Genomic DNA, 18486 nt, shown 5'->3' with positions numbered 1-18486 from the left:
TTCCAAAGCTCTTTGAGTGTGGTGTGTATTAAACTCTCGTGGACAGACTATGTAAACATCGAGCATATGACCAAATTACGCAAGATTCGGTGTGTTTTATAGATGATTTTATTGTATTCTATTTATAATGTGGTTGGGTAAAATGAATGTCTCTGATATTGATCAAATTAGATATGTTCATGGGAAAGATCAAACCTGCTATTACGATATACTGTCAGCAGAGAGTGCACTTCTCCTACACAGAGAAATAAGGAGTGCAGTGCATGGATACTGAGAGATATGACTGTAATATTACCAGTGTTGGGGAATAGTGAACTACATTTTGCAGTAGCTTGGTGGTAGTTGAACTAAACTCTGATCTAGGTAATGTTTTCAGTAGTGTTTTACGTGAGGAAATACACACTATTTTTTTTGCAAAAAGAAAAGAAAATATGGGTGAAGTAGAAAATAATTTCCTTTCTTTTTCGGCATCAGACCTGCCTAATTCTCAGTTGAAACGTGTTTAATAGGCTAAATTACACATTCTGTTAACATCTGACTCCAGAATGATCAATTTGTAGTCTATGACATTTCAGATTTAGCTATGATAATGTATCACAAAGTAGTTTGGATGTATTGAACTACTTTTTAAAGTAACTTTAGTTAAGTAAACTAGAACTTTCGTAACATTATCTTTAGTGTAGCTTAACTTCTTCCAATGTGAAGTAATTGTTAGCTTGGTACACTATATTTTCAGAGTAGCTTCCCCAACACTGAATATTACTGATAATGATGCACTGTGTACTAGGCTACTATTTTAGTTCACTTAAATTGTAAAGAAAATCATAAGAAGCCTTATGATAACATGTCATCACTAGTAGGTTAGACTAAGGGAGACACAGACCGTGTGTTTCAACGTTAGTCTCGAGGGCATAAAACACAACAAACAAAACCACATGAACAGTGTTTATTGAGTGTTTCAATGTTTGGAGATGCTTTCAATATGGGATATGCTTTGTTCTGATTCTCAATCAGTATAATAAAGTATCTGCGACGACAGGTAATAAACAGTGACTGCTGTTGGAGCGATGAGCACAGCACCCCCAGTGGTTGAATGAGTGGCATGCAACACACACCTCCACACTGCCTGTGAAAAGACAATGAGACACCATAAGGTCAGACAGGGAGAGAGGGAGAGAGAGATGGAGAGAGACGGGTAAGGTGGTACAATAATCTCAATCAACAGCAGCGTGGTTGGAGGGAGGGAAAGAGAGAGAGAGAGAGAGAGAGAGAGAGAGAGAGAGAGAGAGAGAGAGAGAGAGAGAGAGAGAGAGAGAGAGAGAGAGAGAGAGAGAGAGAGAGAGAGAGAGACACCAAGAGACACAGAGAGAGAGACACAGAGAGAGAGACACACACAGAGAGAGAGAGAGAAACAGAGAGAGTGAGAGAGACACAGAGAGACACAGAGATAGAGAGAGAGAGAGAGAGAGAGAGAGAGAGAGAGAGAGAGAGAGAGAGAGATACAACATCAGTAGACAACTAGATAGGTGAAAGAGATTGTGTGGGACAGGTTCAGACAGGTTCAGACATGGCCTCAGATGATGAGGTGAAAAACGGTGTTAAAGAGTCACCTTGAAGGACTCCAGCAGTCCCCCATGGCCCTCATTCTCCAGCTTGTCCTCCTCCCCAGCCTGGCTTAGCCCCAGAGTAACCTGGGTCTGTCTGTGGAGCTCATCGTGAAGGTTATCCAGCAGCGCAGCTCGCGTCCGCCCCTAGACACACGCACGCACAGACACATGCACACACAGATCCATAGAGACACACACAGACGTATACAGATGCACAGAAGCAAACACACACACACAAAAAACAACACCACCATGTATCATTTAAGAAGCAGTAGTGGAGTTGACTGATATAGATGAAAGAGATTGAACAACACATCCAGGGTGTCTCGAGTCATCTGCCCCTCTCACCTCTAGCTTGGCAAACTTGTCAGACTTGTAGCAGGCATTCTCCGCATTGATCAGCTTTGTCAGCAGGAAGTCGCGAAACTCAGGACCCTGGGGAGAGAGGAGAGGGGGAAGGAGAGGGGGAAGGAGGAGAGGTGACTTTCATCAGCACCATACTCATCATCATCTGGTCGTCTGGAGTCGATGGGATGAAAAGGACTGATACAGTGCCTTCAGAAGGTATTCACACCCCTTGACTTTTTCCACATTTTGTTGTGTTACAGCCTGAATTAAAAATGGATTAAATTGAGATTTTGTGTCACTGGCCTATACACAAAATACCCCATAATGTCAAAATGGAATTATGTTTTTAGAATTAATTTCAAAATGAAAAGCTGAAATGTCTTGAGTTAATAAGTATTCAACCCCTTTGTTATGGCAAGTCTAAATAAGTTCAGGAGTAAAAATGTGCTTAACAAGTCACATAGTAAGTTGCATGGACTCACTCTGTGTGCAATAATAGTGTTTAACATGATTTTTGAATGACTACCTCATCTCTGTACCCCACACATACAATTATCTGTAAGGTCCCTCAGTCGAGCAGTCAATTTCAAACACAGATTCAACCACAAAGACCAGGGAGGTTTTTGAATTCCTCGCAAAGAAGGGCACCTATTGGTAGATGGGTAAAAAAAAAAAGCAGACATTGAATATCCGTTTGAGGATGGTGAAGTTATTAATTACACTTTTGATGGTGTATCAATATACCTAGTCAGTACAAAGATACAAGTGTCCTTCCCAACTCAGTTGCCGGAGAGGAAGGAAACCGCTCAATGATTTCACCATGAGGCCAATGGTGACTTTAAAACAGTTACAGAGTTTAATGGCTGTGATAGGAGAAAAGGATGTTAACAACATTGTAGTTACTCCACAATACTAAGGAAGCCTGTACAGAATAGAAATATTCCAAAACATGCATCCTGTTTGCAACAAGGCACTAAAGTAAAACTGCAACAAATGTGGCAAAGCAATTCACTTTTTGTTCTGAATACAAAGTGTTATGTTTGGGGCAAATCCAACACAACACATCACTGAGTACCACTCTTCATATTTTCAAGCATGGTGGTGGCTGCATCATGTTATGTGTATGATTGTCATCGGCAAGGACTAGGGAGTAAAAACAAAAAAAAATCTGCTTTCCAACAGACACTGGGAAACAAATTGACCTTTTAGCAGGACAATAACCTAAATCACAAGGCAAAATATACACTGGAGTTGCTTACCAAGACGACACTGAATGTTCCTGAGTGGCCTAGTTACAGATTTGACTTAAAACGGTGTGAAAATCTATGGCAAGACTTGAAAATGGCTGTCTAGCAATGATCAACAACCACCTTAACAGAGCTTGAAGAAGAATAATGTGCAAATATTGTACAATCCAGGTGTGCAAAGCCTTTAGAGACTTACCCTGAAAGACTCACAGCTGTAATCGCTGCTAAAGGTGATTCTAACATGTATTGACTCAGGGGTGTGAATACTTATGTAAATGAGATATTTCTGTATTTCATTTTCAATACATTTGCAAAAAAAATTAAACATGTTTTCACTTTGTCATGGGGTATTGTTTGAAGATAGATGGGTGTGAAAAAATATAATTGTATCCATTTTTAATTCAGGCTGTAACACAACAACATGTGGAATAAAGCAAGCAGTATGAATACTTAATGAATAAACTGTATGATGGCAGGTTTATCATCAAACTTCATCATCACTGTAAATAACTGTGGGAAACTTTAACTCTCCCTCCATCTCTCACTCTCTATGTATCCTTATCCCTCTCCTTCCATCTCTCTCTCTTTCTCTCTCTCTCTGTAATTCTCTCTCTCTTACTTACCTTCTTGAAGACCGCTGGATTGGGGAGAGGTGGACCAAACGGAGGTACATCCTCCCTTGCTGTAACAGACACCTGCCGACACAAAGCAATTAATGTCACCCATTTACTGTGTAGAGTCTGGCTTATGTCATTCTAACAGTATTTCTTCCGTCCCTCTCCTCGCCCCAACCTGGGCTAGAACCAGGGACCCTCTGCACACATCGACAACGGTGACCCTCGATGCATCGTTACCTATCGCTCCACAAAAACAGCGGTCCTTGCAGAGCAAGGCAAACAACTACTTCAAGGTCTCAGAGCGAGTGACGTCACCGATTGAAACGCTACTAGCGCGCACCGCTAACTAGCTAGCCATTTCACAAAGGTTACATAATATCCATGCCTTAAAGGCCCACTCCGTAATAAATAAATAAAAACGGCTTTGCAAATATCACATGGTGAGCCTGTTAGGTTCATAGTAGGCTATAGTACTGACCTTGTATGTAGTGTGTTCAGTACCAGGGCTCTCCACCTGCACCAGCACATACGCATGGAGGAAGTTGGAAGCGATCATGTCAGGCACAAAGGGCGTGGCGTCTTCTTGGAAGACCGCCGCCACGATGTCATTTCCTATGTGCCTCTTCCTCTGGAGCTGAGGGACAAGAGCATAGTGTTTTGTAAACACCTTAGGACTGTTTTGACTGTATGTTATTCAGTATAATTAATCACAATTATTGGAGACAAAATGTACAGGAATGGTGTGGGGTGAGAGGGATGAGGAAACAGAGTGTGTTTATGAGTGACACACACACACACACACACAAAACACATACTGTAACCACTGTTATTATGTTGTGTGTGGTGTAGCTTGTTCAGTACCTGTTGTACATCTCCCTCAGTGAAGGGTAGTTTAGTGGAGACGTGGAACATCATCTCTCTCTGTCTGAAGACGGTGTAGATGGACTCAGAGCCTGTCTGACCATGAGATACATCCAGACCACCACGGAACCTAGGAGCACAGTGACAACATAATATGATTATCATTACCATGACTTTAAATTATTGGGAAGGGCCAGGAGCATTTCCTGATCACGTGACAGGGAAAACTGCTGGCCCTACTCATGATGAATGGTAGCATGGTAGCAGTATATATAGTGTCAAACTCCTGCATTTCTCTCTTTCTCTCCCTCCTTCCTTACCTCCCTCCATTCTCCCTCTCTCTCTGCATGAACTATCTCTCTCTCTCATTCCCCCATCTCTCTACGTCTCCCTCCCTCCCGCTCTCCCTCCCTCTACCCCCCCCTCACTCTCTCTGTCCCTCTCAGTAGTAGAGTAGTTCTCTCTCTCTCTCTCTCTCTCTCTCTCTCTCTCTCTCTCTCTCTCTCTCTCTCTCTCTCTCTCTCTCTCTCTCTCTCTCTCTCTCTCTCTCTCTCTCTCTCTCTCTCTCTCTCTCTCTCTCTCTCTTTCTCTCTCAATTCAATTAAATTAGATTTGATTTATTGGCATGACGTAACAATGAACATATTGCCAAAGCTTACTTTGGATATTTACACTATTAACATAATTAAAATAATCATCATCAATATTGTCAACGGGACAACAGTAACAACAATAACCAAGGATCAAAATAACCATTGAACAATAACAATATAGAGGACATGTGCAGGTTGGTTGGTCTGTTAGACACTGTCCCTCATCTTATTGCAGGCAGCAATGTAGTGCGCTGCCAACCCACAGCTCTCTGTGTCCTCCCCCAACAGGACGGGTAGCCTATTCTCATCAGAGAGATCTTTGAAACCTTGAAAAACTGTTTCAAATTTGGGGAAATGACACTCTCTAATTGTTTAATATTTTCAACATTTTGTCAGGAAATGCAGCTCTGTCTCAGGTTCTGCTGTGGTGCAGTGGTTGCACAGCTTTTTACAGGGAGCCAGGTTTTCCTGTGTCTACCCTTCTCAATAGCAAGGCTGTGCTCACTGAGCCTGTACTTTGTCAAGGTTTTTCTAAGGTTTTGATCAGTAACCATGGTCAAATAGTTAGCCACGGTGTACTGTCGATTTAGGGCATTGCAGGGCTTGGTAATGATATGAGAGGGGGTCACTGTATTTTAGATGTTTCCAAAACTTAATTGTTATTTTTTGAGTTTGTATTATTAGTGGATATTGGCCTAATTCTGCCCTGCGTGCATTGTTTGTAGTTTTCCTCTGGACATGTAGGAGAATCTTACAGAACTCTGCATGCAGGGTTTTAATGGGGTGTTTGTCCCATTTGGTGAAATCTTGTTTCGCAAGTGGACCCCACACCTCGCTGCCATAAAGTGCAATTGGTTCAATGACACATTCAATTAGTTTTAGCTTAATTTTAATAGGTATTTCAATTTGAATTTGTTTTTTAATGGCATAGAATGCCCTCCGTGCTTTCTCTCTCAGTTCATTCACTGCATCATTAAGGTGTCCAGTTGAACTTATTTTTTAAAACTAAGTAATTGTAGTGTGTGCAGTAAACTTTGGTCTAATTCCCTGAGATCTGGATCTTCTCTGGAAAATCATTATTTTAGTATTTTTGGGGTTTACTGCCAGGGCCCAGGTCTGGCAGTACTGCTCTAGCAGGTCCAGGCTCTGCTGTAGGCCATGTGCTGTGGGTGACAGCAGGCATAGGTCATCTGCGAAGAATTCCAGGGGCTGGGGATTTTTCTAGAATAGTGGCCAATTCGTTGATGTAAATATTGAAGAGTGCAGGGCTCAGATTGCAACCCTGGCGAAGGCCCTGCCCCTGGTTAAAGAATTATGTTCTTCTCTTGCCAATTTTGATGCTCCACGTATTGCCAGTATACATTGATTTAATTATGTCACATGTTTTACCCCCTACACCACTTTCAATAACTTTGTAAAACAGTCCTGTATGCCAAATAGAATCAAAAGCTTTTTGGAAGTCGATAAAAGCAAGCGTACATTTTGGAATTATTTTGGTGGACATGTTTATCTATCAGGGTGTGTAGGGTGTAAATATGTTTTGTAATAAATCATCCCCACGTTACTGTTCACACAAACACCTCTGTAATTGTTAGGGTCAAATGTGTCTCCCTCCCAGTAGTAGAATCTCTCTCTCTCTCTCTCTCTCTCTCTCTCTCTCTCTCTCTCTCTCTCTCTCTCTCTCTCTCTCTCTCTCTCTCTCTCTCTCTCTCTCTCTCTCTCTCTCTCTCTCTCTCTCTCTCTCTCTCTATTCAATTCAATTCAATTCAATTCAATTTAATTTCAATTTCAATTTAAGGGCTTTATTGGCATGGGAAACGTGTGTTAACATTGCCAAAGCAAGTGAAGTAGATAGTAAACAAAAGTGAAATAAACAATAAATATTAACAGTAAACATTACACTCAGAAGTTTCAAAAGAATAAAGACATTTCAAATGTCATATTATGTATATATACAGTGTTGTAACAATGTGCAAATAGTTAAAGTACAAATGGGAAAATAAATAAACATAAATATGGGTTGTATTTACAATGGTGTTTGTTCTTCACTGGTTGCCCTTTTCTTGTGGCAACAGGTCACAAATCTTGCAGCTGTGATGGCACACTGTGGTTTTTCACCCAGTAGATAATGGAGTTTATCAAAATTGGGTTTGTTTTCGAATTCTTTGTGGATCGCTGTAATCTGAGGGAAATATGTGTCTCTAATATGGTCATACATTTGGCAGGAGGTTAGGAAGTGCAGCTCAGTTTCCACCTCATTTTGTGGGCAGTGTGCACATAACCTGTCTTCTCTTGAGAGCCAGGTCTGCCTACGGCGGCCTTTCTCAATAGCAAGGCTATGCTCACTGAGTCTGTACATAGTCAAAGCTTTCCTTAAGTTTGGGTCAGTCACAGTGTTCAGGTATTCTGCCACTGTGTACTCTCTGTTTAGGGCCAAATAGCATTCTAGTTTGCTCTGTTTTTTTGTTTGTTCTTTCCAATGTGTCAAGTAATTCTCTTTTTGTTTTCTCATGATTTGGTTGGGTCTAGTTGTGTTGTTGTTGTTGTTGTCCTGGGGCTGTGTGGGGTCTGTTTGTGTTTGTGAACAGAGCCCCAGGACAAGCTTACTTAGGGGACACTTCTCCAAGTTCATCTCTCTGTAGGTGATGGCTTTGTTATGGAAGGTTTGGGAATCGCTTCCTTTTAAGTGGTTATAGAATTTAACGGCTCTTTTCTGGATTTTGATAATTAGCGGGTATTGGCCTAATTCTGGTCTGCATGCATTATTTGGTGTTTTACGTTGTACACGGAGGATGTTTTTGCAGAATTCTGCATGCAGTCTCTCAATTTGGTGTTTGTCCCATTTTGTGAATTCTTGGTTGGTGAGCGGACCCCAGACCTCAGAACCATAAAGGGCAATGGGTTCTATAACTGATTCAAGTATTTTTAGCCAGATCCTAATTGGTATGTCAAATTTTATGTTCCTTTTGATGGCATAGAAGGCCCTTCTTGCCTTGTCTTTCAGATCGTTCACATCTTTGTGGAAGTTACCTGTGGCGCTGATGTTTAGGCCGAGGTATGTATAGTTTTTTGTGTGCTCTAGGGCAACGGTGTCTAGATGGAATTTGTATTTGTGGTCCTGGCAACTGGACCTTTTTTGGAACACCATTATTTTTGTCTTACTGAGATTTACTGTCAGGGCCCAGGTCTGACAGAATCTGTGCAGAAGATCTAGGTGCTGCTGTAGGCCCTCCTTGGTTGGTGACAGAAGCACCAGATCATCAACAAACAGAAGACATTTGACTTCAGATTCTAGTAGGGTGAGGCCGGGTGCTGCAGACTGTTCTAGTGCCCTCGCCAATTCGTTGATAGATATGTTGAAGAGGGTGGGGCTTAAACTGCATCCCTGTCTCACCCCACGGCCCTGTGGAAAGAAATGTGTGTGTTTTTTGCCAATTTTAACCGCACACTTGTTGTTTGTGTACATGGATTTTATAATGTCGTATGTTTTTCCCCCAACCCCACTTTCCATCAATTTGTATAGCAGACCCTCATGCCAAATTGAGTCAAAAGCTTTTTTGAAATCAACAAAGCATGAGAAGACTTTGCCTTTGTTTTGGTTTGTTTGTTTGTCAATTAGGGTGTGCAGGGTGAATACGTGGTCTGTCGTACGGTAATTTGGTAAAAAGCCAATTTGACATTTGCTCAGTACATTGTTTTCACTGAGGAAATGAACTAGTCTGCTGTTAATGATAATGCAGAGGATTTTCCCAAGGTTGCTGTTGACGCATATCCCACGGTAGTTATTGGGGTCAAATTTGTCTCCACTTTTGTGGATTGGGGTGATCAGTCCTTGGTTCCAAATATTGGGGAAGATGCCAGAGCTAAGGATGATGTTAAAGAGTTTAAGTATAGCTAATTGAAATTTGTGGTCTGTATATTTTATCATTTCATTGAGGATACCATCAACACCACAGGACTTTTTTGGGTTGGAGGGTTTGTATTTTGTCCTGTAGTTCATTCAATGTAATTGGAGAATCCAGTGGGTTCTGGTAGTCTTTAATAGTTGATTCTAAGATTTGCATTTGATCATGTATATTTTTTTGCTGTTTGTTCTCTGTTATAGGGCCAAAAAGATTGGAGAAGTGGTTTACCCATACATCTCTGTTTTGGATAGATAGCTCTTCGTGTTGTTGTTTGTTTAGTGTTTTCCAATTTTCCCAGAAGTGGTTAGAGTCTATGGATTCTTCAATTACATTGAGCTGATTTCTGACATGCTGTTCCTTCTTTTTCCGTAGTGTATTTCTGTATTGTTTTAGTGATTCACCATAGTGAAGTCGTAGGCTCAGGTTTTCTGGGTCTCTATGTTTTTGGTTGGATAGGTTTCTCAATTTCTTTCTTAGGTTTTTGCATTCTTCAGCAAACCATTTATCACTGTTATTACTTTTCTTTGGTTTTCTGTTAGAGATTTTTAGATTTGATAGGGAAGCTGAGAGGTCAAATATACTGTTTAGGTTTTCTACTGCCAAGTTTACACCTTCACTGTTACAGTGGAACATTTTGTCCAGGAAGTTGTCTAGAATGGATTGAATTTGTTGTTTTTTGGTAGGTTTCAACACTACTTTCCTTCCATCTATAGCATTTCTTAATATTATTCAGTTCCTTTGGCTTTGATGCCTCATGATTGAGTATTGCTATGTTCAAGTAGACTGTGATTTTGCTGTGGTCTGATATGGGTGTCAGTGGGCTGACTGTGAACGCTCTGAGAGACTCTGGGTTGAGGTCAGTGATAAAGTAGTCTACAGTACTACTGCCAAGAGATGAGCTATAGGTGAACCTACCATAGGAGTCCCCTCGAAGCCTACCATTGACTATGTACATACCCAGTGTGCGACAGAGCTGCAGGAGTCGTGACCCGTTTTTGTTGGTTATGTTGTCGTAGTTGTGCCTAGGGGGGCATATGGGCTCTCTCTCTCTCTCTCTCTCTCTCTCTCTCTCTCTCTCTCTCTCTCTCTGTCTCTGTCTCTCTGTCTCTCTCTCTCTCTCTCTCTCTCTCTCTCTCTCTCTCTCTCTCTCTCTCTGTCTCTCTGTCTCTCTGTCTCTCTGTCTCTCTCTCTCTCTGTCTCTCTCTCTCTCTCTCTCTCTCTCTCTCTCTCTCTCTCTCTCTCTCTCTCTCTCTCTCTCTCTCTCTCTCTCTCTCTCTCTCTCTCTCTCTCTCTCTCTCTCTCTCTCTCTCTCTCTCTCTCTCTCTCTAGTAGAGTCGTAATAGAGTTGTATCTATGTCTCTCACCCCTTAAAGTCATTCAGATTTATGTTGTCTCCCAGAACACTGAGGAACTCTCGGAAGGCTGGCGTCTCCTCGTTGTTCCCAAACAACTCCTCCTCTGTCGTCTGGGATGGAGCGATTAGAGGAGAGGAGAGAGAGATGAAGGGAGAAGATTAAAATGGAGATGTTAATGTATGGGGTTCCATACACAATGCAAGTTACAGGGCAAAAATAAATGGCATGGGATTGATAAGGAATAAACGGAAACACCATTTGGCAATAAAAACCTGCATATCACACTCACCTGACCAAACTTCTGGTAGATGACACCAAACTTAAAGGTGTTGTTCACTTCATGTTCGTCATAACCTATTATCAGCTGAGAGCCCTGAAACCAAAACAAAAAAATGATAAGGATGTGTCCATACATATAAAATCCAGTTATGTGATAAAGTCACTCCATAACTCGGGCAGACATTTACACTATATATACAAATGTATGTGGACACCCCTTCAAATTAGTGGATTCAACTATTTCAGCCACACCTGTTGCTGACAGGTGCATAAAATCGAGCACACAGCCATGCAATCTCTATAGACAAACATTGGCAGTAGAATGGCCTTACTGAAGCGCTCAGTGACTTTCAAAGTGGCACCGTCTTAGGATGCTACCTTTCCAACAAGTCTGCTCGTCAAATTTCTGCCCTGCTAGAGCTGCCCCGGTCAACTGTAAATGCTGTTATTGTGAAGTGGAAACGTCTAGGAGCAACAACGGCTCAGCTGCGAAGTGGTAGACCACACAAGCTCACAGAACGGGACCGCCGAGTGCTGAAGCGTGTAGCGTGTAAAAATCGTCTGTCCTCAGTTGCAACACTTACTACCGAGTTCCAAACTGCCCCTGGAAGCAACGTCAGCACAATAACTGTTCTTCAGGAGCTTCATGAAATGGGCTTCCATGGATGAGCAGCCACACACAAGCCTAACATCCCCATGAGCAATGCCAAGCGTCTGCTATACTGGTGTAAAGCTCGACGCCATTGGACTCTGGAGCAGTGGAAATGCATTCTCTGAAGTGATGAATCACGCTTCACCATTTGGAAGTTCGAATCTGAGTTTGGCGGATGCCAGGAGAATGCTACCTGCCCGAATGCATAGTGCCAACTGCAAAGTTTGGTGGAGGAGGAATAATGGTCTGGGGAAGGCCCTTTCCTGTTTCAGTATGACAATGCACCTGTGCACAAAGCGAGATCCATACAGAAATGGTTTGTCGAAATCGGTGTGGAAGAACTTGACTGGCCTGCACAAAGCCCTGACCTCAACCCCATCGAACACCTTTGGTATGAATTGGAACGCCGACTGCGAGCCAGGCCTAATCGCCCAACATCAGTGCCCGACCTCACTAATGCTCTTGTGGCTGAATGGAAGCAAGTCCCCGCAGCAATGTTCCAACATCTTGGGGAAAGCCTTCCCAGAAGAGAGGAGATTGTTATAGCAGCAAAGGGGGGGCCACTCCAAAATAATGCCCATGACGAGCAGGTGTCCACATACTTTTGGTAATGTAGTGTATGTCTATCACGTCTGTGGAGGTCAGGGTTGTATTCAATAGGCACCAAATGGAAAGAAACTGACTAAAACAGGAAGGGACTACTTGGACTTGTCCAATAAGAAATGCTCATTTCTGTTTTCAGCTGCAAAATGTTTTCCGTTGCATGCTCTAATGAATACGACCCAGGACCACTGTGGGTTGATTGTGGCCATTTTGAAAGGCAGTCAGCTGTGACCAGTGGGGGATGGGAGGGGGGGGGGGGGAGCAGTCTGAGCCGACTGTCATAATAACAGATCAGTTCTACAGGACCCGGAGCAGAGGCACAACAAGCAGCTCCATCATCCTTATGACCTCTGATGTGATGAACAGAACTAGCTGTCACATATACAGTGGGGGAAAAAAGTATTTAGTCAGCCACCAATTGTGCAAGTTCTCCCACTTAAAAAGATGAGAGAGGCCTGTAATTTTCATCATAGGTACACGTCAACTATGACAGACAAATTGAGGGAAAAAAATCCAGAAAATCACATTGTAGGATTTTTTATGAATTTATTTGCAAATTATGGTGGAAAATAAGTATTTGGTCACCTACAAACAAGCAAGATTTCTGGCTCTCACAGACCTGTAACTTCTTATTTAAGAGGCTCCTCTGTCCTCCACTCGTTACCTGTATTAATGGCACCTGTTTGAACTTGTTATCAGTATAAAAGACACCTGTCCACAACCTCAAACAGTCACACTCCAAACTCCACTATGGCCAAGACCAAAGAGCTGTCAAAGGACACCAGAAACAAAATTGTAGACCTGCACCAGGCTGGGATGACTGAATCTGCAATAGGTAAGCAGCTTGGTTTGAAGAAATCAACTGTGGGAGCAATTATTAGGAAATGGAAGACATACAAGACCACTGATAATCTCCCTCGATCTGGGGCTCCACGCAAGATCTCACCCTGTGGGGTCAAAATTATCACAAGAACGGTGAGCAAAAATCCCAGAACCACACAGGGGGACCTAGTGAATGACCTGCAGAGAGCTGGGACCAAAGTAACAAAGCCTACCATCAGTAACACACTACGCCGCCAGGGACTCAAATCCTGCAGTGCCAGACGTGTCCCCTGCTTAAGCCAGTACATGTCCAGGCCCATCTGAAGTTTGCTAGAGTGCATTTGGATGATCCAGAAGAGGATTGGGAGAATGTCATATGGTCAGATGAAACCAAAATATAACTTTTTGGTAAAAACTCAACTCGTCGTGTTTGGAGGACAAAGAATGCTGAGTTGCATCCAAAGAACACCATACCTACTGTGAAGCATGGGGGTGGAAACATCATGCTTTGGGGCTGTTTTTCTGCAAAGGGACCAGGACGACTGATCCGTGTAAAGGAAAGAATGAATGGGGCCATGTATCGTGAGATTTTGAGTGAAAACCTCCTTCCATCAGCAAGGGCATTGAAGATGAAACGTGGCTGGGTCTTTCAGCATGAAAATGATCCCAAACACACCGCCCGGGCAACGAAGGAGTGGCTTCATAAGAAGCATTTCAAGGTCCTGGAGTGGCCTAGCCAGTCTCCAGATCTCAACCCTATAGAACATCTTTGGAGGGAGTTGAAAGTCCGTGTTGCCCAGCGACAGCCCCAAAACATCACTGCTCTAGAGGAGATCTGCATGGAGGAATGGGCCAAAATACCAGCAACAGTGTGTGAAAACCTTGTGAAGACTTACAGAAAACGTTTGACCTGTGTCACTGCCAACAAAGGGTATATAACAAAGTATTGAGAAACTTTTGTTATTGACCAAATACTTATTTTCCACCATAATTTGCAAATAAATTCATTAAAAATCCTACAATGTGATTTTCTGGATTTTTTCCCCTCATTTTGTCTGTCATAGTTGACGTGTATCTATGATGAAAATTACAGGCCTCTCTCATCTTTTTAAGTGGGAGAACTTGCACAATTGGTGGCTGACTAAATACTTTTTTCCCCACTGTATGTCACTCCCTTTGGTTCCTTCCATAGGCGTTATTGATTCTGTTACTCTGTTCCTGTCTGGGCGCTACTCTTGTTTTGTTCCATGTTTTATTTATCATTAAATGCACTCCCTGTACTTGCTTCCCGACTCCCAGCGTACATTGTTACATTAGCACTGCCTACACCACATCAGTAAGACAGAACATGGTGGTACAGGCTGTGTAGTGGACCAGGTGGAAGTTGCAGCAAACGAAAGAAAAGGGACTGAAAAAGGGAGAGACTACCTGGAAATGTCCAATAAGAAACACTTGTGTTCATTGCAAAACGTTTTGAAAAAATTATGCATGCCCCATAGAAATAGAATTGCTAAAAAACAATTTATATTTCTATGGCATGACCTAATGAACGACCCTGGTTCTATGGCTACTGTAGTAGAGGTGGAAGCGCCTGGCTGAAAGGAAACTGTGGAGCAGACTCACTCTGGGGTACAGGACCGGGTTGAACTTCAGGCCAGTCACGTCGTCGCAGAGAAGCTGAAACACAGACAGACAGATACGGATCCATTTGAAATCACAGTGATGGAAACAAATCGATTTTAGGTTGAAGGGGCAATCTGGTATTGGTACATCCCTTTATGGACTGTTAAATTAATTATAATATATCAGTGTATAAATGAATCATGAGCTTATTTCAACTGTCTTACCGCATCAGAACCCAAAAGCTTGTTTTACTTCATTGTTTGTAAACAATGTAAATGTAAACAAACACTATAGTTTCAACTCATGGTTAAAACTATAATTTTGATCTCATGGTCAGTCTATGAATTTGAAAGTGGCGAAATTTCTTCAACCCCACCCTCAGCTGTTTACCAAAACAGTGGTGGGCTGTCAGCATTGTTGATTTTTGAAATCCAGATCACCACTTTACACTGAGTACATGTTGTATTGAGTGAACATGTGGTACTTGGTGGTGCGTAAGTCGCTTTGGATAAAAGCGTCTGCTAAATGGCATATTATATATTATATTATTAAGTCAGCCCTCCTTACCTTGGCTATCTGGGGTACACTGGGAAGCTGGTTGAGGCCTGCCAGAGAGATCCTGTCATGGTGTGTCTTTGTCCTCGACCTGGGTGATGATTGCACAAAACCATTGTCAATAACCACATCTTAAAGAAGGTAGGCAGCACATCGCACATACATACTCCCTATACCTACAGTGAAAGTTCTGGCTACCGGTTACATGATAAGTGTGTAAATCCACATTCACAAGGTAGGGGTAGTGTGACTATAACAATGGGTCCAAGCCAGGCTCCAGAACCAACATAGGCCCACTGGACACCGTCTGCTGTGGATGCATTAATGGGTCCAGGCCAGGGCAGATCATAGCTAGTTCAGATCCTACATCCCTACTGGAACTCCTGGCCCTATTGTATGTAATTATATGACTGTAGCTACCTGAGCATGATGGAGGAACTCCTGGTCCTAGTTTAACTACCGGAGCTTGATGGAGGAACTCCTGGCCCTACTGTAGCTACTTGAGCATGATGGAGGAACTCCTGGCCCTACTGTAGCTACCTGAGCATGATGCAGAGGAACTCCTGGCCCTAGTGTAGTTACCTGAGCATGATGCGGAGGAACTCCTGGCCCTCTGCCTCCTCGTGCTTCAGTGACATAATGAGGTTCCCCAGACTGCTGCCTGTGCAGTAGTAGTTCATATGCTCCTGAAGAAGAGAGAGAGAGAGAGAGAGAGAGAGAGAGAGAGAGAGAGCGAGAGAGAGAGAGAGAGAGAGAGAGCGAGAGAGAGAGAGAGAGAGAGTCAGAGCGATAGAAAGAAAGAGGGGAGAAAGTGATGGAGGGAGGGAGGACAGCAAATCACTACACAGTATGATGAGACAGTTTAAAGAAGTTACACAGCGTCTAATAAGGTTTAACAGTCAATATTTCACAGATCTCCATATTATTGGTGTAAATTATACGTTAATTTTTCCAAAAGACTGATTCCTAATTCTTTGTCATAACCCCAGAGCAGAATTGAGTCTGAAGTAGGAAAAATCACCGAATGGAGAAAGACTGGAGGGAAACACACCCTTACAGAGAACACACACACACGTACACACGTAAACACACACAGACACACACATGCAGGCGCAGACCCCCCTTCCCCCCCACTCACACACCCACATTATTACTACTAGCCAAATAGGCCTTGACTCACCCTGCTCAGGAAGTGTTTGCGGTAGGCCCTGGCCGTGCTGTTACACTCCAGCCGGAAGCCGAAGCCTCCCCCAGGGCTTATGTCCCCTCCGTCATCCTCCTCACAGAAGCTGCTCTCCGAGGAGGTGGGGGTGCCTGCAGGCGCCTCGGCATCCTCAATCCAGTAACCCCCAAACTGGGGCAGGATCACCTGCGGGTATGGGCTACCCTTCTCCAGAATCTGAACCACACAACCAAGGTACAAGGGGTTGATGTACCAAGACATCACCATCCACAAGAACAGGGCCATAGAAATAAATAAGAGCTTGGGATTTTGATCATAAATGTGCCTGTAAATGTTCTTTGAGCCTTTACATTGACCACCAGTATTTGCATTCCTGCATGTGTGTGTGTGTATGTATGCATGCATATGTGGGTTTGTGTTATTCACGCTTGTGTGTGCATAGTGTTTTGATCCAGCTGATATGATCGTATCAGAGGGCTGACTCACATCCTCTATCCGCGGGTATGGAATGTAGTCATCCTGCTAGACAGAGAGAGGAGAGACACACACAGATCATCAACCTATTACACTGGAATAACTAGAGCCCTGTTCAAATACGTTGAATAATGCCTCTTTCCTTCCTTCTTTAAAGAAATCCCTGATCTGAAAAGGCTGGGTTGGTGAAAGCTATGTGATAGAACCATTGCTTACACCTATCAATTTGTGTAAGATCAGTGATTGCTTCAAGAAACGGAGAAAGGCATGGTGTGTTTGTAAAATATTCAAACAGGGCCTTGAACTACATTACAACTGGGGCAGTCAGTCGCCATAGTAAGCTTGAACACAGAAACACAGGGTGAACATACAGTTGAAGTCGGAAGTTTACATACACTTAGGTTGGAGTCATTAAAACTAGTTTTTCAACCACTCCACAAATTTCTTGTTAACAAACTACAGTTTTGGCAAGTCGGTTAGGACATCTACTTTGTGCATGACACAAGTAATTTTTCCAACAATTGTTTACAGACAGATTATTTCACTTATAATTCACTGTATCACAATTCAAGTGGGACAGAAGTTTACATACACTAAGTTGACTGTGCCTTTAAACAGCTTGGAAAATTCCAGAAAATGATGTCATGCCTTTAGAAGCTTCTGATAGGCTAATTGACATCATTTGAGTCAATTGGAGGTGTACCTGTGGATGTATTTCAAGGCCTACCTTCAAACTCAGTGCCTCTTTGCTTGACATCATGGGAAAATCAAAAGAAATCAGCCAAGACATCAGAAAATAAATTGTAGACCTCCACAAGTCTGGTTCATCCTTGGGAGCAATTTCCAAACGCCTGAAGGTACAAACAATAGTACACAAGTATAAACACCATGGGACCACGCAGCCGTCATACCTCTCAGGAAGGAGACCCGTTCTGTCTCCTAGAGATGAACGTACTTTGGTGCGAAAAGTGCAAATCAATCCCAGAACAACAGCAAAGGACCTTGTGAAGATGCTGGAGGAAACAGGTACAAAAGTATCTATATCCACAGTAAAATTAGTCCTATATCGACATAACCTGAAAGACCGCTCCGCAAGGAAGAAGCCACTGCTCCAAATCCGCCATAAAAAAGCCAGACTACAGTTTGCAACTGCACATGGGGACAAATATCTTACTTTTTGGAGAAATTTCCTCTGGTCTGATGAAACAAAAATAGAACAGTTTGGCCATAATGACCATCGTTATGTTTGGAGGAAAAAGGGGAATGCTTGCAAGCCGAAGAACACCATCCCAACCGTGAAGAACGGGGGTGGCAGCATCATGCTGTGGGGGTGCTTTGCTGCAGGAGGGACTGGTGCACTTCACAAAATAGATGGCATCATGAGGAAGGAAAATTATGTGGACATACTGAAGCAACATCTCAAGACATCAGTCAGGAAGTTAAAGCTTGGTCGCAAATGGGTCTTCCAAATGGACAATGACCCCAAGCATACTTCCAAAGTTGTGGCAAAATGGCTTAAGGACAACAAAGTCAAGGTATTGGAGTGGCCATCACAAAGCCCTGACCTCAATCCTATAGAAAATGTGTGGGCAGAACTGAAAAAGCGTGTGCGAGCAAGGAGGCCTACAAACCTGACTCAGTTACACCAGCTCTGTCAGGAGGAATGGGCCAAAATTCACCCAATTTATTGTGGGAAGCTTGTGGAAGGCTACCCAAACGTTTGACCCAAGTTAAACAATTTAAAGGCAATGCTACCAAATAC

At 42.8% G+C, this 18486-nt stretch overlaps 1 protein-coding gene across 4 annotated transcripts in view; it reads right to left on the bottom strand.

Annotated features, from left to right (window-relative positions):
* The window catches only part of LOC121567472 (rap1 GTPase-activating protein 2-like), a 77448-nt gene that overhangs the window by 8121 nt on the left and 50841 nt on the right, over window positions 1-18486 (bottom strand). For 2 of the 4 annotated variants that reach the window (XM_045220852.1, XM_045220854.1), the window contains 12 exons: window positions 16737-16772; window positions 16248-16466; window positions 15650-15753; window positions 15080-15158; window positions 14513-14566; window positions 10823-10906; window positions 10543-10643; window positions 4681-4810; window positions 4298-4453; window positions 3826-3897; window positions 1956-2042; window positions 1611-1751 (listed from right to left, as the gene is read on the bottom strand). In XM_045220852.1, the coding sequence (XP_045076787.1) occupies window positions 1611-1751; window positions 1956-2042; window positions 3826-3897; window positions 4298-4453; window positions 4681-4810; window positions 10543-10643; window positions 10823-10906; window positions 14513-14566; window positions 15080-15158; window positions 15650-15753; window positions 16248-16466; window positions 16737-16772 (1263 nt within the window). The remainder of the gene's footprint in view (window positions 1-1610; window positions 1752-1955; window positions 2043-3825; window positions 3898-4297; window positions 4454-4680; window positions 4811-10542; window positions 10644-10822; window positions 10907-14512; window positions 14567-15079; window positions 15159-15649; window positions 15754-16247; window positions 16467-16736; window positions 16773-18486) is intronic. The other 2 variants (XM_045220853.1, XM_045220855.1) reach the window with 1 other exon arrangement.

The sequence above is a fragment of the Coregonus clupeaformis genome, chromosome 6 (assembly GCF_020615455.1).
Source record: "Coregonus clupeaformis isolate EN_2021a chromosome 6, ASM2061545v1, whole genome shotgun sequence".
In the NCBI taxonomy this organism is placed as follows: Eukaryota; Metazoa; Chordata; class Actinopteri; order Salmoniformes; family Salmonidae; genus Coregonus; species Coregonus clupeaformis.
This window is presented reverse-complemented; position numbering and strand designations above follow the sequence as displayed.